We start from the raw sequence: 19434 nt of genomic DNA, 5'->3' as shown, positions 1-19434 counted from the left end.
TAAAAGGCCATTTGCTGAGAGAACAACCTCAGAGCAGTAGCTAAGCCAAAACCTCATTAGGAATAATGCTCATTTTGCATTAAAGATGAAAAAACTTATTTCTGTGTAAATATGCTCTGGCTGCAGATGCATTCTTTTCTACAAATGATTAAGCATTCGCTAAAGGAATGCTTAGCTGACATTGCATTTTAGGCAATAAAATGTTTTTTGTTTTTTTTTATTAATTGAGTTATTTGTTTATTTGGATTTTTATATATTTTTTATATTGTATAACATGAACTTAAGTGGTTAAATGAAAACTCTGCAAAATGTGCAGATTTTATGTTTATTATTATTTTTTAATCTAGTTACGATAATCATCAGAATAATCAGTAAGATATTACTAAAATATTCTAATGATATGCTAATAATATACCTAAACGCCAGTTTCTAGTTTGAATGGCTACTACACAAGCTAAACGTTTGCCACAAAGCTTTCAGTTTAAATAAGGATAAACGCACAAAAACAAAATGGATTATGAAGAAAGGTTTATTCTTCCTGACTTTATTTCTGTCTTTTTGTCCGAATCATTCCATCCATTCATCTGTCCATCCAGGTGCATGGCATCCATTCATACATGCACGCATGGATCCATCTACAGTGTTCGTCCATTGGTCCTTCAGGTTATCCGTCCTTGTTCATGTGTATCCATTGATTTGTTTGTCTGTTTGACAAACAAATCAATCTGTCCATCTGTCCATCCTTTTGTTTATTCATTCATTAATATGTTAGCCAATTTTCTATCCATCTGTCTATCTGGTGGCCTTTAAAATTTCCATGTTCAGACTACGACGTCTGAGGAAATATTAAAGAATGACAAAAAACAATCACAAAGTATTTTGGAATTTTGACTTTAGGGAATTCAACAATGAAAAATATGTAGAGAACGATTTCGAGGAATATTTGATTCTGTCTCAAGAAAATAGTTCAGCTCTCAGTATGAGCGTTCTTTTGCTTTTCGACATTGTTAGTCGGTTTAAATGCTTCCAAAGTCCCAACAACCTTTATGCGGCGTTGATGAATATTCATCAGCCTTGACCAAAACCCTTATTGCCGTTCTTCTGAAAGTTGAACCACGTACCACAAACCCTTTGGGGAGGTGTTATATAGCTTACAACTCATACACAATCCTCTATGTGACATTCAGGGAACACATACTTGGTCCTTCATCTCCAAAAGTCTCTCCAAGTCTCTCCCACCCTCGCTGTCAGCGATGATGACAGGAGGAATGATGTTTAAAGATGTCATGTGCAGATGAGGAGCTGGGTGTGTGTAAGTGTGTGTGTGTGATTTCTCCAGAGTGAGGGGAATTATTAACAGCTGAGACAGCAGCTAGTAGACATGACTATTACTGACAGTGGTGTAGCTCCAAGAAGGGGCTTTGAATAGATTTTCTGGTTCCCTGGTAGATATGTGGGATCTTTTTGGTGGGTGTGCTGGATCAGAGATCAGAGGTTGGACTGAAATATGATTTGAAAGAAATGTTTGTCTTGGGGGAACAAAATATAAATCCATCAAGCTGGCCATGAAGAGCGTGAGTTAGTTTTCGACTCGGCAGTAAATATTTCCTCCACTTTTTGCTTGCTGTGTTTTTCCTGCTGTATATTCAATTATTTTAAAATAGTAGTACTTCATGCATTCAGGTCTTGACACAGAAAATATTCAGAGCTTTTGTTCATGGTTTGTAGATATGTGAACACATTACTGAAGCTGGTTCCTCGAGTGTTGGCCCTCCAGGATCAGCTGAGGGAGGCTGTGCAGAATGGAGACATGGAGACCTGTCATGGGATCTGCCGGATCGCTGTGACTCTGGGAGAGAACCACTCTAGGTGTGTCTGTGTTTCGGCAGATGTTATGATATTGATATAAAAAAAGAATCCTTAAGTGATCCTGTGATCGTGTTTCATTACGTCTAACCCCCATTTGCTTCCTTTGTGCCTTCGCCTCATCTTGGTGCCTGCAGGACTCTGTTGGAGCAGGTGGATCACTGGCAGAGCTTCCTGGCTTTAGTCAACATGATCATGTTTTGTACAGGCATCCCCGGCCATTATCCAGTCAATGAGACCACTAGCTCCCTTACACTAACCTTCTGGTACACACTACAGGTAAGAACAGCTTTGAATGATGACATTTGAACATTTACCTACTTCTACTTTGGTCCTTCTTTTGAAATATTTTTCATTTGTCTTACATGGTACGTTGGCAGTGTGGCACAAAGCTAAAACCTTTGTTAGCCAATCAGATTGCTTCAAAACAACCACAACTTTTTCTTAGAAATTAAACCTGTAAGCAGAAGGTTCATTTGTGTGGAGAAAGATAAGTTGAATTACTTTCAGGATATAAAGTTAATAAAACACAGGACGATGTCCATTGGGAATCATGTCAAAGCAAGTATATGGATATATTGACACATTATTTGTCTCAGAGTGTAATAACCCTAAATATTTGTTTTCCCATGTATAAAACACAGTTTTTGAAAATTTCCCCTTTTTAGTGGTATTAAGAGGAGTTTTATAACATAAAAATACCTGCTTTGTGCCTACTTTTTTCTCAGGATGAAATCATGTCATTTGAGTCAGATAAGCAGGCAGTGTACCTCCAGGTCTACAGGCCAGTGTATTTCCAGTTGGTGGATGTGCTGCTTCACAAAGCCCAGTTCCCCTCGGACCAGGAATATGCGTCCTGGTCCTCGGATGAGAAGGAGCAGTTCAGGATTTACAGGTGCATATACTTGTGCTTGTTTTCCCTGATTTGTATTCCTGATTCATCTCTATCTGAAATTACTCACTGACTGGATGATTGGTCAGCAAATGAGTGTCTCTCTCTCTAATGGACTCTAAACGCACTGGTGGCTGAGGGGGGGGGCAAAACCTGTCTGACACAGATTTAACAAGTAGGATTTCGAGACTGCAACTCGCCTGAAATGTCTGTCTGCACTCCTCTGTCCTTCAGGGTGGACATCTCAGACACACTCATGTATGTGTATGAGATGCTGGGAGCAGAGCTGCTGAGTAACCTGTACGATAAACTAGGGAGGCTATTGACGAATACAGAGCAGCCTACATCATGGCAGGTGAGTGAGATGGATTAGCGATGTTAAAAAGAAGGAGTGTAAGCCGTTTTCTGCTCAAAAAAGTCTTAGCTTTGGAAAAGATTTGACAAAAATATGCATAATAACCCAAAGTAAAGAATATTTTTCTTTTTCTTTCCCCATAAATTTATATTCATCTCCTTTAGCACACAGAAGCTTTGCTGTATGGCTTCCAGTCTATAGCAGAAACAATAGATGTAAACTATTCTGACGTCATCCCAGGCTTGATAGGACTCATCCCTCGAATCAGCATCAACAATGTCCAGTTAGCCGATACGGTCATGTTCACAATAGGTAAGGTGACAGATGTCAAGACAAAAATATATATTATTTTTTCCTGTCTGAAAAATGAATTCATGGTGTCTCTGTAGGCGCTCTGGCTGAATGGTTAGCGGATCATCCAGTGATGCTCAGCAGTGTCCTGCCTTTGGTTTTACAAGCATTAGGAAATCCAGACCTTTCCGTATCGTCTGTTTCGACCTTAAAAAAAATCTGCAGGGAATGCAAATATGACCTGCCACCCTACGCAACCAACATCGTAGCAGTTTCTCAGGTAAGTGGACATTTACATACAGTTTTTATTTTCTGCCTTGAAATGATGGCCAGATGAAGTAAATGTTGTCTAGAAACTGATGATTTTCAGCTCAATTGGAGCTGACTGGTCAGTCGAAAACTGATCCACGATTTGTTGAAGTTGATAAGAAGGGCTAGCAACACTTTTTTTTTACGTGGATGTTGTTACTGATGGAAGAAGACTCAGTTATTTGTTTTCAGTATCAATGAGGTGTTAAAAAGGAAGCCCAGCGATGTAAGAAGCCTTTTTAGGTAAACTGCATTTTCTACAACATGTCCTGTTTCATTAAGGCTGAGAGAGAGAGAGCAAGACTTCTGCAGATAACACAAAAGCTAAATGCACAACAGTAAAGTTGCTTTGTTGCAAATTTTTCAGTTTTATACCTCTAGGGAATTCACTCTGTAGTGTTAATTGCTGTTAGAAGATGCTAAAGAAAGTTCAAAACTTTAATTTTGTTGCAATTTTGCTTTTGCAGGTACAGACTCATGCAATGTGATATCTGATCTGATCTTCTATTGAGAATATTTGAGATCATCATGGCAGGATAATCTGCTTTATGCCATTTATGATAATCAGTCATGCTCAATAAATTAGAATATTATTGAGAGGTTTTCTCAACCCACTAAGTGGAACACATTATATAGATTAATTACATCCAGACCGATGTTTTCAATCCTTTATTCTTGTTAACTATGACTTTCTGCTTAGAGCTAATGAAAAGATGACATTTAATACTGAAATATTAAATCAGGTCAATAAAAAACATTTTATACCGAAATGTGGGTTTAATGAAAAGTAATACATGATTAAAAGTTATTTTTAAGGGTAATTTTAATCTGACCAGTGAGCCTCATCAGACCCCATCTTCTGATGTATTATGACTGTAGCTCTTGAGGGGAAGTTTGAGTCTGCCAAAATTAGTGCCAGCACTTCAAAGTTTGACATAAAAGCTGAGATTTGTCACAATATTCTGATTGGTGCATCTGTGATTACACTACGTCTTCTTCAAGGTGTTTTTATATTCCAGAAATAACATCAGTTGAGCTTAAAAATAGTTCCAGTTGCGTTTTGTTTAAAGCTACTTTTTGTTTTTTCTATTGAATAATAGAGCTCTTGCTCTTTTTGTCTTTTTTGTCCCTGAAGGAGGTGCTTATAAAACAGATCCACAAGGTTTGTATCTCTGTTTTTTTTGTGCATTTCACAGGCATTTAAACTTCAAATGCCATATCATGAAAGACTCTGCTCTCTGAAACATGTTTGCAGTTTTTCTTGTAGACATATTATTGACTGAAAGCTTATTGTTTGCATAAACGGTCTCTTCACACAGACCAGTCAGTGCATGTGGCTGATGCAGGCTCTGGGATTCCTGCTTTCCGCTCTGCCTGTGGAGGACATCTTGAGAAACCTTCATTCCCTCATCACCCCCTACATTCAGCAGCTAGAGAAGCTAGCTGATGAGACGGTCAGTTCACACCCAATGCAAAACAACACACTCACACACACGCACGCATACGCGTTTGCGCACACAGAGACACAGCATGCACAGATGGACTCTGGCCAAAAGGGACAGGCTTTCTGTCTGCGTGGTGTCACTGCAGTGGAGCGACTCGCTGCAGGACCAGATTGGGTTTGACCCTGCACCATTGGCAAGTGACTCATGTTGGATCACCAAAGACGTACTTTCTCTGACTAATGCAAGCACTGACTCTTGAATGAAATAAATGTATTAGGAAAAACATCCCCAGAAACACACTTACAGTAGGTCAGGCCTTTGTGCGTGCAACATGCAGTCATTCAGAAATGGAATTAGAATCAACTTGAATATCTTTAATATTAGAAACGATCCTTCTGGATTGTATAAAGAAGGAGCTATATGCATCTAAAATCAGTTTATTTGCTTTTTGTGTAAAAGATTTTCTTCTGACGTCTTTGGGTTATAGGTTGTTTATTTCTTTGTGTTTCTATGTTCTATAATAACACGCTCTCTGATCCATCCTAACTTTCTCCCCTTCTTATTGTTTTTACTGAGCTTCATGTTGTCCTGACATTACGTCAGCCGAAGCAGTCAGGTGCTCTGTCTGTCTGGAGCCGGCCAAATACTGGCACCTAGTGGGGAGACCTTCGGCTTCCATTACGTCAAGGGTAAAAGAGCACAACGTCTGAAGGCGATGACCAAAAAAGGAAAACGATTGATTCACTCGGATGAGTCACTGAGCTCAATAAGATCACATAATTTTAATTTTCTAGACAGACCGTTATACAGAGAGGCATTAGTCAAAATCTGAAGAATAGTAGGAGGTGTTATAATCAGTGGGTGTGGCAGGTGTGTTGTTTGTTATTCTGATTGTTGGCTGTGTTATGTCTCCATGGTGACACTGATTTTGCCCTGTTGAAGCCGTGATTGTTCAGCAGTCAGTTAGAAATAGGCCGACACGTGACGCTCAAAGTCTGTTATTTGACCCTGCTGCTTTACAGTTTTATTTCAGGTCATAAGATTGTATTTTTATGGATTCTAACTGTATGAGTAGGTAATCCCATAATGCATCTGAATCGCCACATCGGGTAGGAGATGTTCTCCAAGTTTTGTTTGCTGCTCAGTCTGTTGAACGTTGGCAGAATCAGTGACAGTTTATTCTACAAACTGAACATATTTAGCATCAAGTGCACTTAAATATTAACCATCTCAATATTAAAATGAACATTTATTGTGACTGTGCATCGTTTTAATGTTTTATTGCTGTCGAGCTGCACACACAAGTTGCTGTGATGATGCCCAGACCACCTGAGTGTCCACAGAGGAAATTTCACAGATCAGAGCTTGATCACAGATGTTAACACACTGAAAAGAAAATATGGCAGCTGTGGTGCTTGTCTTTCAACAGAGCCCTGGTGTACATAGAGCCTCCTCCTTCTTCTTTCCTCTAACTTTACATAAACACTGCATTGTGGGATGAGAAGTTACTCTTTAACTTTTGACATAAAATGTGTTTTTTCTGATTTCTTGTTGTTGAATTTGCTCTTCTTAATTTTTAAATAAAAACAAGAACACTATAACACTGACTGATTTACATAGGATTTAATAAATAAAAAACCCAAAATAATTTAAGGTGCTAATTTCTTAAAGCTGAATTATATAAATGTAATTATGCCGTTTTTCCTCTTAGCAAAATGTTTCTATGCATAGTAAAATAGATAACTCTTATTCCTACAGTCTTTTTCACTGAGGCACAGAATGAACATTGGAACGAGTGGAAGAAAAATCCTTGTTGGGGTTAAATTGTCTTTCTCTTCTGTTTTTTTTTTTTTTTTTTTTTTTTTTCCCTTTAGCCTAATCCCTCCAATAAGCTGGCAATCATTCACATCCTGGGGCTGCTGTCCAACCTGTTCACTACGCTCGACATCAGCAAGCAGGACGATGAGTCGGCTGACGGCTCTGCACCACCTGTCAAAGCAACCCCACCCCCTCCAGGACCAAATCCGGTCTGCCACTACACACCATAACTAGACTCATAGTTAGTTAGTAGTTTAGGAGGACAGTCACTGACAAACTGAATGTAAAGATGGCTGATAGCATAGTGAATGCATCACTCAAAGGTACATGACAGTATTGGAGATTTAAACGCCACATAATTCTTGGGACAATATGACTTTCTTTTCCTAAAACATCAACTTCAGTCATTGTAATTCTGCTGCTGACCTGTTTAGTACAAATGTTAGAGGCTGTTTTCCTGTTAGTTACCGTTTTTCTTTACTTTTTCAGTGACTGTGTTCTCTCCACATTGTTTCCTGTGTTTTTAGGTGGTGGTCGTTTTGCAGCAGGTTTTTGCCCTCATACAAAAGGTTCTGAGCAAGTGGCTGAATGACTCGCAGGTCGTGGAGGTACGTAGACACGCCGAGCCAAGTCCAGTCACCTCTCTGTGTCTGCGGCCCACACATCTCAGTCTTCGATGTTTCACAGGCGGTGTGTGCCATCTTCGAGAAATCTGTGAAGACCCTCCTGCATGACTTTGCCCCCATGGTGTCTCAGCTAAGCGAGATGCTTGGCCAGATGTACAGTACAATTCCCCAGGCATCAGCTCTTGACCTGACACGACAGGTAGTCAGTCGACTCAAAAACAAAAAGCACAAACTTCCAGTTGCATCAAGAGAATTTAGAAAAGGGATTGTGTAAGCCAAAAAGCTGCCCATTAGTGAAAAATTATTTCGTTTTTAAAACATCTTGAGTATGATTCATAACTAAATGAAATTGTTGTTATGTGTTAAGTGTTATAAAAAATTTTCTGATTGGTGTTCATCAAAGAGGTCAAAAAGTGGAACATTTAGTACAACTTATTTCATTTGACATTTGTCTTCTTGTGAGTAAGAAATTGCTCACATTAGTCACACAGCATTGGCAGCTACTTTTGTTGGTATGAGACCTATTGTTATGTTTAAAGATTAAGGCTTTGGAAATGCCAGATTTAATCCTAGTATGTCTATTAAAGCTTGGGGATGCAAGTTCACACAAGTTGATTACTTTGGAAGAAATGTAACATCTATACATTTCTTCCACAAATTGTGCAGTTTTACCTTTACTGTTGTTTTTTAGGTTTGAAGCTCATGATGGTTGTATTCATTTCGGTGTCTGAAAGTGAGAAATATGTTAGAAAACATATACAAGGAAGCTTCAGAAAAAAAGTGAGAGGAGAAAGAGGTCAGGAGATAACAGGCTGGTGACCAACCCACATTTTCAAAGTTGCTCTGTTATTGGACATTTTATCTTTAATTCGTCTCAGTGGAGAATGGGCATTTGGAGCAAAATAATAACGTCGAGAACTAAAATTCAGGAAGATTTTTATCAACTCTGGTTCAGAAGAGCATACTGGTCACAGTTGTGTTAAACATAGCAGCAGTGAACGGAAGAAGCTGAAAGTCTCAGTGTTCTTCAATTAATCAGTCCGTTTCACTCCTATGTAGCTTTTAAGACATTATGCAGAGAATACAATTTGCTGCTCATTCCCTTTGTCATGCTTCATAAGATTTTTTTTTGTTCTTGGACTAAAATAAAAAAAGGTCCATAGATTCCTGCTTTGGACTCTAACTGGACACCTTTATCAGTAAATTTATTGATACATAAAAGCTGGGTGTGAAAGTAATCTGGATGTTTTAATGTGAGTAAAGCTGCAGCCTTACATTTTTTGTTTTAGTTGCCGTCTGACTTGCTGAATTGCTCATTTCAGATGGTGCATATCTTCGCCAGCGAGACAGACCACTTCCCACCAATCAAGGCTCTGTTTGAGCTGGTTACCTCGGTAACACTGTCCGTCTTCCAGCAAGGTAGGGGTCCAGCAGAGTTGGGAGTTTCAGGACTCTTAAACAATTTCTGTTCAGGTGAAGGATGGATGTTCAGATCAGGACAAATTTATTAATAAAACATAAATTTGTTTTGTGTTTGGCGTAAGCAAAATTTCTCATTAAAGTTATCCATCTTCAAAATATGCTAACAAAAGTTGGACTTTTTAATGTTTGCTTGTAAATATTTGAGGAACTGCAGTGTTTTCTGTCATTTTGGTGTTTTTAGAAGACAGAGCAACCCCTTCCAAATACTGGATGTTTTTTGTCTGTAATAATAAGTATTATTTGTTTAAATGGGTGATGTCTTGAAGCTGCTAATATCTGAAAGCAGAGGAACGAGGAGGCCATTTCAATTTAGCCAAAGCAAATCCGTGAATAATCAACATTCATCTGCCAGAAATACCTGACTCTTGTCACTACATTACAGACTACAACCATAAACCTTGTCAGCACACCACATTTTTAAAATGTGGTGTTTGATTCAATTAAAAAGAAAACAGTTTGTACGTTTTAGTCGATGAATTTCCTCACTCACATGAATGTCAGTAGACTTTAACTTTTTTTGTTTCTTACTCAAAAGCCAGCCTTCTGTTCACCGTTGGCTCATGGGTGTAAATCTTGAACCAGAAAGATATTCAGTGGCCATATGTTTTTCATCAATGTGTCCATGCCTTTTGCAGCTTTAATAGGTTCTCTGCAATTTGGAACGACATAATCAAAAACTACAAATAGCAGCCAAGCTAAACATCATTAAGGAAAAAAGTGCAAACATCACTGTCAGCAACTTTCAAGCATTACTTTTTCTCTACCTGTGAGCATTAAATACAGGAACAAAATTAACCGCAAACAAAAGCCCGACTCAAGCCTACAAGGAAGATTTCATCAATGCAGACCTTTTTTTGCCCTTACTGTTTAAATCATTTTTCAACTTATGATTTGCTGTAAACACATGAAGTCAACATGTTATCATGTTTTATGTTTGTCTAATCTCTGCTTAATTTTGCTCTTCCGTTTGTTATTTATTTTTATATTTACAGATTAAGGCCAGGTCTTTCAAATGTTTTTGTGTTTTTTTTATTTTTACTGAATGTCATTTAGGGATCAAGAAGTTGATCCTTTTTTTTTTTTTCTAAAATTTTCTAGACTATTTGTATCAGGTGTGGCTGATGCCTCTGCTCTCTGTGTAGTCCCTTTTCTCCCCTCTTCTCTACTCTTGCTTTGACTGGTTAAGCAATGGCTGCCTCTCCTGCATTTTAAGTGATTTTATTTGTTGTACCCTCTGAGCAGGTTCCTGCAGTACACAATAATAATTAAACAGAGTACAGTCAAAGAGCAGGGGACCAGTGGCTTATTCATCAGGCCAGCAGGGAACATGTCCGCTGCCACCCCTGTTTTTGGACAAGAGGCTCTCTGAATAAGCCCTGTGCAAAAATCTTCTAAATCACTGACACGCCAGGAAAAGATGTTGAAAAAACCTAAAATAGATTCATTTTTTTTGCAGCTACATAATTTCACATTGAAAAATTTAGAAAACTACAACTTCTCAGAGCTGGTGCCAGTGAGGTTCCACACTGGCACCTGTATCAAATATTGTTATTTGATACAGCAAATAAAAAACTGTATCAAAGTTTTCACTGATTTCTATTACTGTTGATTAAGACAAGACAGAAAGTGTCTATTTTTTGGTGCCGTTTGCTGATTTATAATGATCAATAGAGATTTGTCTGTCTTGATTAAAAGCAAATCAACTTTATCATTCTGCAATGTATTTTGTGGGCTCTTCACAACACAAACTAGACAAAATAGAACAAATTAGTTATTTAATGGAAAGCACATTATCCTAACAGCAGTGTCATTAAAAGTCCCAATTTTATTGCCTTTCATCGAACAATTCTACTCAAATAGCAAAAAAGCAGTTTTTATGGAAGTTTTCAGAGTGGGATTATGTCATTGCATTAAAATACCATATTTTAGGCCTCTTCAACGTCTTTTCCAGGGTACCAATAATTATAGAGGGTGCCGTATCATCTCTAAAGTTTGTGTGATGTGGATGAGGGCTGAAGGGTTTTTCAGTAGGCCTGGGAACAGGCTCACTATAGACACATGTTTTTCTCATCACTTCTAACTCATCTGAATTATTATTTTGAAAGAAAAAAGAAATTTTTCTGTAGACTCTTAAATGATGACTCAAGAAGATTTTTTCTTAATGTAAATTATAATTGTAATTTTTTTTAAATGACTCGCATCAAAGTCTGGTAGTTTGTGTCCAGCACGATGGAGGTAATAAGCAGATTTGAATGTATTATTGAATAGTAGGACAGTACGTTCAGTTTAAAAGCCAAAGGGATCTTTGGAGGAAATGTGTTGCTTTTAATCTGATCACAATGCTGCTGCTGGTGCATTATGGGAAGGAGGGTGCGTTCAGGTTCGGTAGCCCTTCTTCCTCATCCTGTTGCAGTAACAGAGGTGCCTTCTGGGTTCCCACTCCAAACCCACCTTTGCTTCTTAGATTTCTTCCTTTTCTCTCGTTACTTCTTCTCTTTTGGTTTCCCTCCAAGCAGACCCATGTGTTTGTCTTCTGCCTGTTATTTGTTTTTGGTTGGTCTCTTCTTCCAAGACTCTGCCAAAGCTTCATATGTCCCCCCCCGTCCCCCCTCCCACCCACCCTTATCGCCCCCTCTGTTCCTTACTCACATGTAAATTATTTCAATGAAATATTTTTTGGTTCTCTTTTTATTTCCACATGACTGTTGAATCTATTAAGTTGCTGTTTGTATATTATTCTTATTCTCTCTTATGATTTCTTAAGTTTCATCTTTATTATATTATAGGACCCAGGGATCATCCTGATATTGTTGATTCATTTATGCAACTCCAAGCTCAGGTGTGTTTTTTGGTTTCTTATTTCATTCACTTTGGGTTTCTCTCCCTTTCTTTCCTTCTCTCTCTGACTTCTAGCTGGTTTTCTTTCTTCCTCTCTTCCTCTCTGTAGCTCTTGCTGTGTTTTGTTACTGGGCCTTAAGGTGTCCCATCACACAGGCGAGGCAGTGGAATGAAACACTCGAGGGAACTGTTTGCAAAAGGGACATTTGTCTCTCCACGAATCCTTTTAGGCTCGAGCAGTTGCCTCACCACTTACCTGCAGAAACCACTGATGGATGCAGGATGCTCTCTTAGTCTGTATACGTTGCTTTAGACTGTGATGGTTTAAGCTTGACGTAAAATACAAGTGTTTTTCAATCAACTGAAATATAATTAATTCAGTTTAAAAATTAAATTCTGTGTAGATACATAGATTTAATCACAGAGAGAAACACCTTCTTCAGCAGCGACCTGCTGTAGTTTATCCATCTTATGGAGAATGTCAGTAGCTGTCTGCTTGACAACTGTCTACTCAACTTCTCCATTATTTTATTATTATTACCTTATATAGAAATATTTCTTAATTAAACTCATTTTTTGTTGTTTTCTTTTTCTTTTTCTTTTTTTTACATATTCCAAGAAACTGAATTTTGGGTTTTCATTAGCTGTAAGCCCAATAACCAAACTTAACAGAAATAAACACTGGAAATATCTGATTTATTGAGTAATTATTTTATATAATGTGAGGTAAGCTTTAAGAATTTAATAACTGAAATTAATTACCTTCCCAGTTAATTGCTAATTTATTGGTTCTATCATGATATTAAAAATATACAACAGGATCAAATTGCTGTTAATCAGAAAAGCAACAGCTGTTCATAAGGCAGCTAAAATAAGGCACCAAATTTGACTTCTGCATTTATAATAATATAAATTATAACATTTCTTGTCAGTCTTTTGGTTTTCATTTAATAGAAAAAGCAAAAATGTAAACACCCACCTTCAAAGCTACTCAAAGTTTCTGTCACCGTTTGATTCAAAGTCCTTCTAATAAGGTGCTGAAGTGACTAGGATGTTCACTGCCCCTCCCACACATGTTGCTGCGGACTGCTGGTCAGCTGGCTAAAAGAAGAAAACAACTATGAATCTATCAGCTTTGAAATGTTTCTACTTGCTAAAACACGAAGATGAGTGAAAACTAAAGGAGACTGCTCTTATAAAGGTGATGCCGTCTTAAAGCTGACAAGACGTGACCTGATTTAAATGGAAGAATGTGATTTCCATCACACCTTTTCCCATCATATTCATGATGCTGTTATTTTTCATCAAGGTCACCAGGCTGTGGGAAATCTCATGTTGCTATCTCATGTTACTGTTACATTATTAGTAGTATGTTAATGGCATTCTTTTAGTCCTGACAGTGTTTTTTCCTTGACTGGAAGCTTTTCCAAAACTGTTAAATGTGTTTTCATGTAAGCAAAGGAGACTTAATTTAGCCTCTATCAGCCAGCTGACCATCAGTGTGAAGCAACAGGTGGGGTAGGGGGAGCTCTACATTATTCTGTCCTTTAAGAATAAAGTTTTTTGCCTGAACATTAAAAGGTCTTTCAACAGTAAGATGTGGTACGACTGAAAAGTTGACTGCATTTTTAAATAACTGAAAGTTTAGAAATCCTTTCGTTACATTCCTGGAATAAAATTAGACAAATATTTAGCATGAAAAATATGCGATTTAAAACAGCCAATCTGGATTGTTGCGCGTTAGGTTTTTAAAAACATCAACACCTTAGTCGTATTTTGGTGACTAACCAGGTGACTGGTTAGTCCCTGAGCCCAGTACCCCTCTGAAGTCATTCCAGCCCAGAGCCAATCAATGCCTGAATGAATTAATATTCAGCTAATATTAATCTGCTCCAACAAATTGGCTGATGGCTCTCTCGTTTTTATATTTTGTCTTTTGTCTTCATTCTTCCTTTGTTTTCTATCTTTAGATAGATCTGACCTTTTCTCCCTCTCCCTCTCTCCCTCTCTCCTCTCCTCCATCCTGAATAAGTTCATTATTATGAGATGAGTTGTCTTTCTCTTTATCTGCACATGTTAATTACTTATTACACACTTCTGTTGCATATTCTGTCCAGTCAACCAAAAACAAGGAAGATGCAATTGAGTTTGAAGAATCAAAGCCAAATCCCACCATTGCCTTTAGTTTTGACTTAAGTTTCAAATGATTTCAAAGTTTGATTTTTTGCAATTTGTTTGTTATATCTGCATCAGTTCTGCATTGGAGGATCTCTGGATGAGTTTGGATAAATTTCTTTGCTAACAGATGGAGAGAGCACTGTAGCCTGGTAGGCAGATCTGGTCCTCTGTTGCCATCAGATCCGGCTACCAGGCTTGGCGGGTGTTGTTTGTTAGCCGTACTTTTGAAGGAGCTTATGCAGTGGAATGTGGTGAAGCAGTAGCGGACGGGTCGGCCCCGCAGAAACGTAATGTGAACTGCTTTTATCTCGTAGGCCCTCAAACGGAAGCCCGACTTGTTCTTGTCAGAGAGTCTTGACGTGAAAGCGGTGTTCCACTGTGGTAAGTGAGCGCGAGTCTCTCACAGGCAGCACCTGCCCCTGTGCAGAGATGTGCTTGGCTTTCCAGCCAGCCGTGTTCCTGTCAATACAAACTGTTCGCGTTTGACATCGGTCCTCAGCGGCTCCTGTCTCCTCTCTCCCAACTTCAGGAATCCTGTCACTCAAATTTCCAGAGGCCCCGACGGTCAAGTCGACATGTCTGTTCTTTGTAAGCACACGGATACACACATGCTGCAGGAACAGAAAACTATTGCAAATGCCTAAAATTTGACAACTGTTTGGTTCTGCTAGACTGAACTGCTGCCGCACTGCTCAGATGTGCCTCCGTTAGCCAGGGTGGTGCAGGAGGACGGCAAGCTGTTGGTCCAAGCTGTGCTGGAGGTGAGAAGCTGCATTACTTCTCACTTTAATTATATAGCATCATGCTGTGGTGTCTCTTAGCAATGATGGAAAATAATACATATTTTTGTGTTCTCTTTTAAACGGTTATAAAATAAATATTCAGAAAGTATGGTGCATATTTGACTAGGGCTGAAACGATTAATCATGATGAGTTGATTATTGAAATGACAAAAGCTAATATAGTCGGCGAATAAGCGTTAACTGGAGTATAATGACTTTAAAAAAGGCCATGTATTGAAACAACATTCTTAGAGAGGTAATTAAGCTAAAAACTGTACCAAAAAAAAATATCTTTACATATGTTCTACCCACAGCAAATTTTGTATAAAAAAGGCTTAAGTGCTTAAATAAAAAATCTGCAGAATGTGCCAATTTTGTATCTGAATAATTGATAGTTTAATCAATTACTAATCTAATCTTTAACCCCCTTTAACTTGATGCCGTTAAGTAAATGGTTAAGCAAAGTGCAACTGAATGTCACCAGAGGTCACATTGTTAGTAGCAGTCCATCTTTGAGTAATTTAATCTCTATGAATCCAGCTGATCTTTTAGAGAACACATGTAAAGCTTAAAGCTGTGTTATTAAAACAACATCCCAAAATCTGAACATCTCACACAGCTTTGCTCACTTGATTATCTGAAAATGGAGAGGATTTACAAAATAAGACAAAACACACATTCCACACTGTAAAAGAAAGGAGTGGCAGCATTATACTGTGGTGAGGATTTTCTCCCACAAGATTTTTGTTTGCACAGTATAAAATACTAGGTTCCAAATTATGTATCAATTTGTCTTTGTCTTTCACACAAAATACGCTGCAGGTTGTGCACTGTTCTACATGACGACCTGTAGAGAAGTTCTGTAGGTTTCAATGCTGTTGGTACGTCCAGACTAGTAAAGTATTTCCTTGTTTCTCTGCAGGGCATCGGGGGCGGAGCATCCCGGAGTCTGATGGACCAGTTTGCTGAAGTGCTGTTCAGCCTGAACAAGCACTGCTTCTCGCTGCTCGCCGTGTGGCTGAAAGAAGCACTGCAGCCTCCTGGCTTCCCGTCGTCACGCATCACCACCGAGCAAAAGGACAACTTCTCCCAGCAGATCCTCAGGTATCAAACCTGGAAGGTTATTTACACGATTACGAGATGAAGTCTGAGGGTTGGGCAACATTGTAAATTACCTACGCTCAGTGATTTGTTCTTTTCTCTCTCTCTCTCTCCCTCTTTTGCAACGCAGAGAGCGAGTAAACAAGAGAAGAGTGAAGGACATAGTGAAAGAGTTTACACTGCTGTGCAGAGGTCTGCACGGCACAGAGTACGCTGCTGAATACTGAAGCACTGCCCCACGTGCTCCCAGCTAATCGTAACCTTCGTCCTCAGTGCAAATACCCAGATGCCACAGCAACAAAGTTCTCTCCAACCCCATAAAGACATCGAGAAACGATTGTAACGATAATCCATCCAGCCGCAGGACAAAGACACGGAGCACAGACACGGAGCACAGAGCTGCCATCGGATCAGAGGACAAAACTCCAACTCCCAGCAGGCCTCAGAGAGAGCCTCCTCCTTGCTGCATTGATTCTTTCACTGTTAAAAGATTGATTGCCTCTTCCTCCTCTCTTCTCTCCTTTTTAAAGGTCATTTCATTGGAAGGTTTTTGAGCAGCACACCCAGCATGCTGCCTAACGCCGCCTCCTATCTCTGGCTTGTTCTGCCTTTCTAGCTCTTCCTGTGGTTCCCTAGGTTTGTTTCCTGGTAATTAGCATCTATATGAAATGGTAGTGGTATCGTACGTAGCTACTTGACATTATTTTTCAAAGTAAACCAAGGTAATTATATAAATGTATATGTAAATACAAATAGGTGGTTTCAGTCCTGCTGCTGCTGCTAATGGGATACAAAGGAGCATTGTTTAGAGGTTTAGAGGTGGAGGGGAGGGGGTTCTGCAGGAAGTTATCCCAATATTTGCTCCCGCTCATGCCCCGCCCTGTGATCTCTGCGTTTGTCAAATTATATTAATTGTTTTGTGATTTTTTTTTTCTATTTCTTTTCTTAAAAGGCCTTTTCTGGGGTGTCAGTAGGGAGGGTAGACTGAAAACCACAATGTTTGGACTTTATACAGTCAAATAATTCATCAAGCCCTCTTTATTAGGGGCTGTACCTCATGTACGGTCATCCTACCCAGTCCTACTGCAGTCTCGCTCTTTACCACGAGGTAAAGCAGGACTGCTGAGAACAATGGCAGGAGGGAAACCGGATCCCTGTAACCAGCGCCATGATGGAAGCTGCTAAGAAGGAAACTAGGCATTTCTGACAGTGGGCTCCTTAGTCACTGTAATTGTGCAAAAATATTAATCCGAGTTGTGCATATTAACAGTTACTGCTGAACACTTGCGTATTTGAGTGTACGGGTGTGATCGTATCTGTATGTACGAGAGGTTTGCACATATGTATCCTTTATTTCCCGCCCTTACTCACTTGTTCTGTGCACTTATATTGGACCTATGGTACAAATGCATCGTTTTCTTTTCGGCTGGTATTCAAAGAGCCTGTTTTGTCCTTCAAGCCACGCTCACTCAGGCAACCCTGTTCAGAAAGACTGACCTGGAGCATCTAACACTCTTTGAACTCTCATCGCCTCTTTGTCAAACCAGACTCGTCCATCCACGTCATTCTCACCAACCACTTCTATTAACAAACGCTTGCGATCAAGCTACCCAGAATCCTCTGGGTCACTGCCTTGGAGAGGATCGGGAAGGGTCAGAGCACCACGACGTAAGATCGCCCGATAGAGAGAGTTTCCTCACGCCGACATTCTGTGCTCATCCTTTACGCCTGTGACGCTACGGCTGTAAATTAAAACTGTCTTTGTGAATCAGCAGCACTCGGCATCTAAACGTACCTTGTGATCTCTGATAAAACTTTTATCTCAGTATAATCCTTCTGTCTTATCCGAGGTGCCTGCAGACATGTAGCATGTATGTGTTTCGGGGTGGAAAGGGGATTTTGGGAGGGGGCAACAGTGGACGAAGACAGAGACCCAAGACAGGAATCACTTTTGATCCAAGCCGCTTCGCTTTAGTCCAATTAGTACAGTGAACGTCTTGCTGTTCAACACTGATCCCTGGTTTGTTTTATGCTCTTAGTCTAAAGTGAGAGAAGGAGCGGTGTTTATCACAGTCTAGAGTTGTAGGCGGATGAGGGGTGGAAGGAATTAAATGTACAGTGGTCTTTTTGTACCTTGGCTTTAATTTATTAAATATATCTGAGACTGCAGCTATTGATGTCTAACGGTTGTGGGTGTTTTTATTTTTCTCCTATCAGCACTTCTGTCAAAGATGTTCTTGTTTCTCTAGATGCTGGCTCAGATTTAAGAACATTATTTTGCCTGCGGACAAATATTGAATCACTTAGGTTTGTAGGATTACACCAACTTCATTCACTCAAAAAATATTCATCCTGAGTACAACCAATTTCTGATTAGCCTAAACATCCATAAATACTTACGTGACTTCTCAATGAGACACTTTGAGAGTGGGTTTTGTTTCTAACAAATGTCCACTGATGTTTAAAACACATTTTTTTATGTACAGTTATTGTTTTATTTGTAGCTCTGATAGATCAAGTGAAATTCTTTGACAAAACCATAAAACTTATAATGCAGGGAAGCAATGAACCCTGTCATAAGGAATTATTAGCAGCCGACATTCAGCCCTCCCTGCAAACCTGTCAAGTCTTGTAGAGGACAATTTTCAGCAGAAGTAGCAGATGATGCAGCAGTTCTGCAGGAAGCATCGTTGGAAATTGAAAAGTATTTTAATGCAACACATCAACCTGGCCAAATGGTATTTATAACAGCTTGGCTTGGGAAGAAAAATCTTTGGTAATTAAATTTGTCCATTCCAGTCTGTCTTGTTCCTTTTCACAAACTGTTCCCATGAGTTGTGATGTTGCCAGACTTCATAAAGTCCACGCAACGCTTTCTTCTACAACCTTAAGAGCAGCCCTGCAGAGTGCAATTACACACATTAGAATGAGGAATTTGAATAAGAACATGATATAAGTGGTTCTGGGTGGCTCAGTTGGTAGAGCATGCGCAATGACTAGACCTCGACGCGGTTGGCCTGGGTTTGATTCCTGCCTGCCTCCTGTTTTTAACAATGGCTACTTGTGCCAAAAGCAGAAGAAAAAAAAAAGACATGACGCAAATAGAGAGTGAAAAAATATGGCAAGCACAAATAGCTGTAGTCTAAGCACAATGAGCAGTTGCCTTATGTGACGTCACCCGAGGCGTGTTGAAGCTTGTTTTATTGGAGGGTTAGAGTTAAACAAATGAACAAAATAGCAGGAAAATGTATTGATTTGTTATGAAGGTTTAAAACTGTGAGAGAAGTGACGTTATAAGTTTTTTGAGCAATATGGAAAAATGTAAGTTTAATTCGACAGAACCTGGGCTTGTTGGTGTGAAGCTCTTCTGTTTTTATAAACAGTAGATACGGAGAGGTGATGCATTCAAGGTCTTCCCAAACTGTCTGACATTCCAGGATGTTCTCCCTCA

At 39.2% G+C, this 19434-nt stretch overlaps 1 protein-coding gene across 3 annotated transcripts in view; it reads left to right on the top strand.

Moving 5' to 3' along the window:
• ipo13 (importin 13) overlaps positions 1-18160 on the top strand; it is a 29658-nt gene extending 11498 nt beyond the window's left edge. For 2 of the 3 annotated variants that reach the window (XM_005795562.2, XM_005795563.2), the window contains exons 6-23: positions 1729-1869; positions 2004-2145; positions 2595-2761; positions 2993-3113; positions 3278-3425; positions 3503-3684; positions 4849-4875; positions 5033-5167; positions 7033-7185; positions 7504-7584; positions 7664-7801; positions 8925-9021; positions 11871-11923; positions 14415-14481; positions 14630-14688; positions 14772-14861; positions 15805-15986; positions 16114-18160. In XM_005795562.2, coding sequence (XP_005795619.2) covers positions 1729-1869; positions 2004-2145; positions 2595-2761; positions 2993-3113; positions 3278-3425; positions 3503-3684; positions 4849-4875; positions 5033-5167; positions 7033-7185; positions 7504-7584; positions 7664-7801; positions 8925-9021; positions 11871-11923; positions 14415-14481; positions 14630-14688; positions 14772-14861; positions 15805-15986; positions 16114-16210 — 2080 coding nt within the window. In that variant the 3' untranslated portion in view covers positions 16211-18160. Of the gene's footprint in view, positions 1-1728; positions 1870-2003; positions 2146-2594; positions 2762-2992; positions 3114-3277; positions 3426-3502; positions 3685-4848; positions 4876-5032; positions 5168-7032; positions 7186-7503; positions 7585-7663; positions 7802-8924; positions 9022-11870; positions 11924-14414; positions 14482-14629; positions 14692-14771; positions 14862-15804; positions 15987-16113 lie in introns of those variants that run through there. The other variant, XM_023339251.1, reaches the window with a different exon arrangement.
• The last annotated feature ends 1274 nt before the right edge of the window (positions 18161-19434 follow it).

This window comes from Xiphophorus maculatus, chromosome 9 (assembly GCF_002775205.1).
Source record: "Xiphophorus maculatus strain JP 163 A chromosome 9, X_maculatus-5.0-male, whole genome shotgun sequence".
Classification (NCBI taxonomy): Eukaryota; Metazoa; Chordata; class Actinopteri; order Cyprinodontiformes; family Poeciliidae; genus Xiphophorus; species Xiphophorus maculatus.
This window is presented reverse-complemented; position numbering and strand designations above follow the sequence as displayed.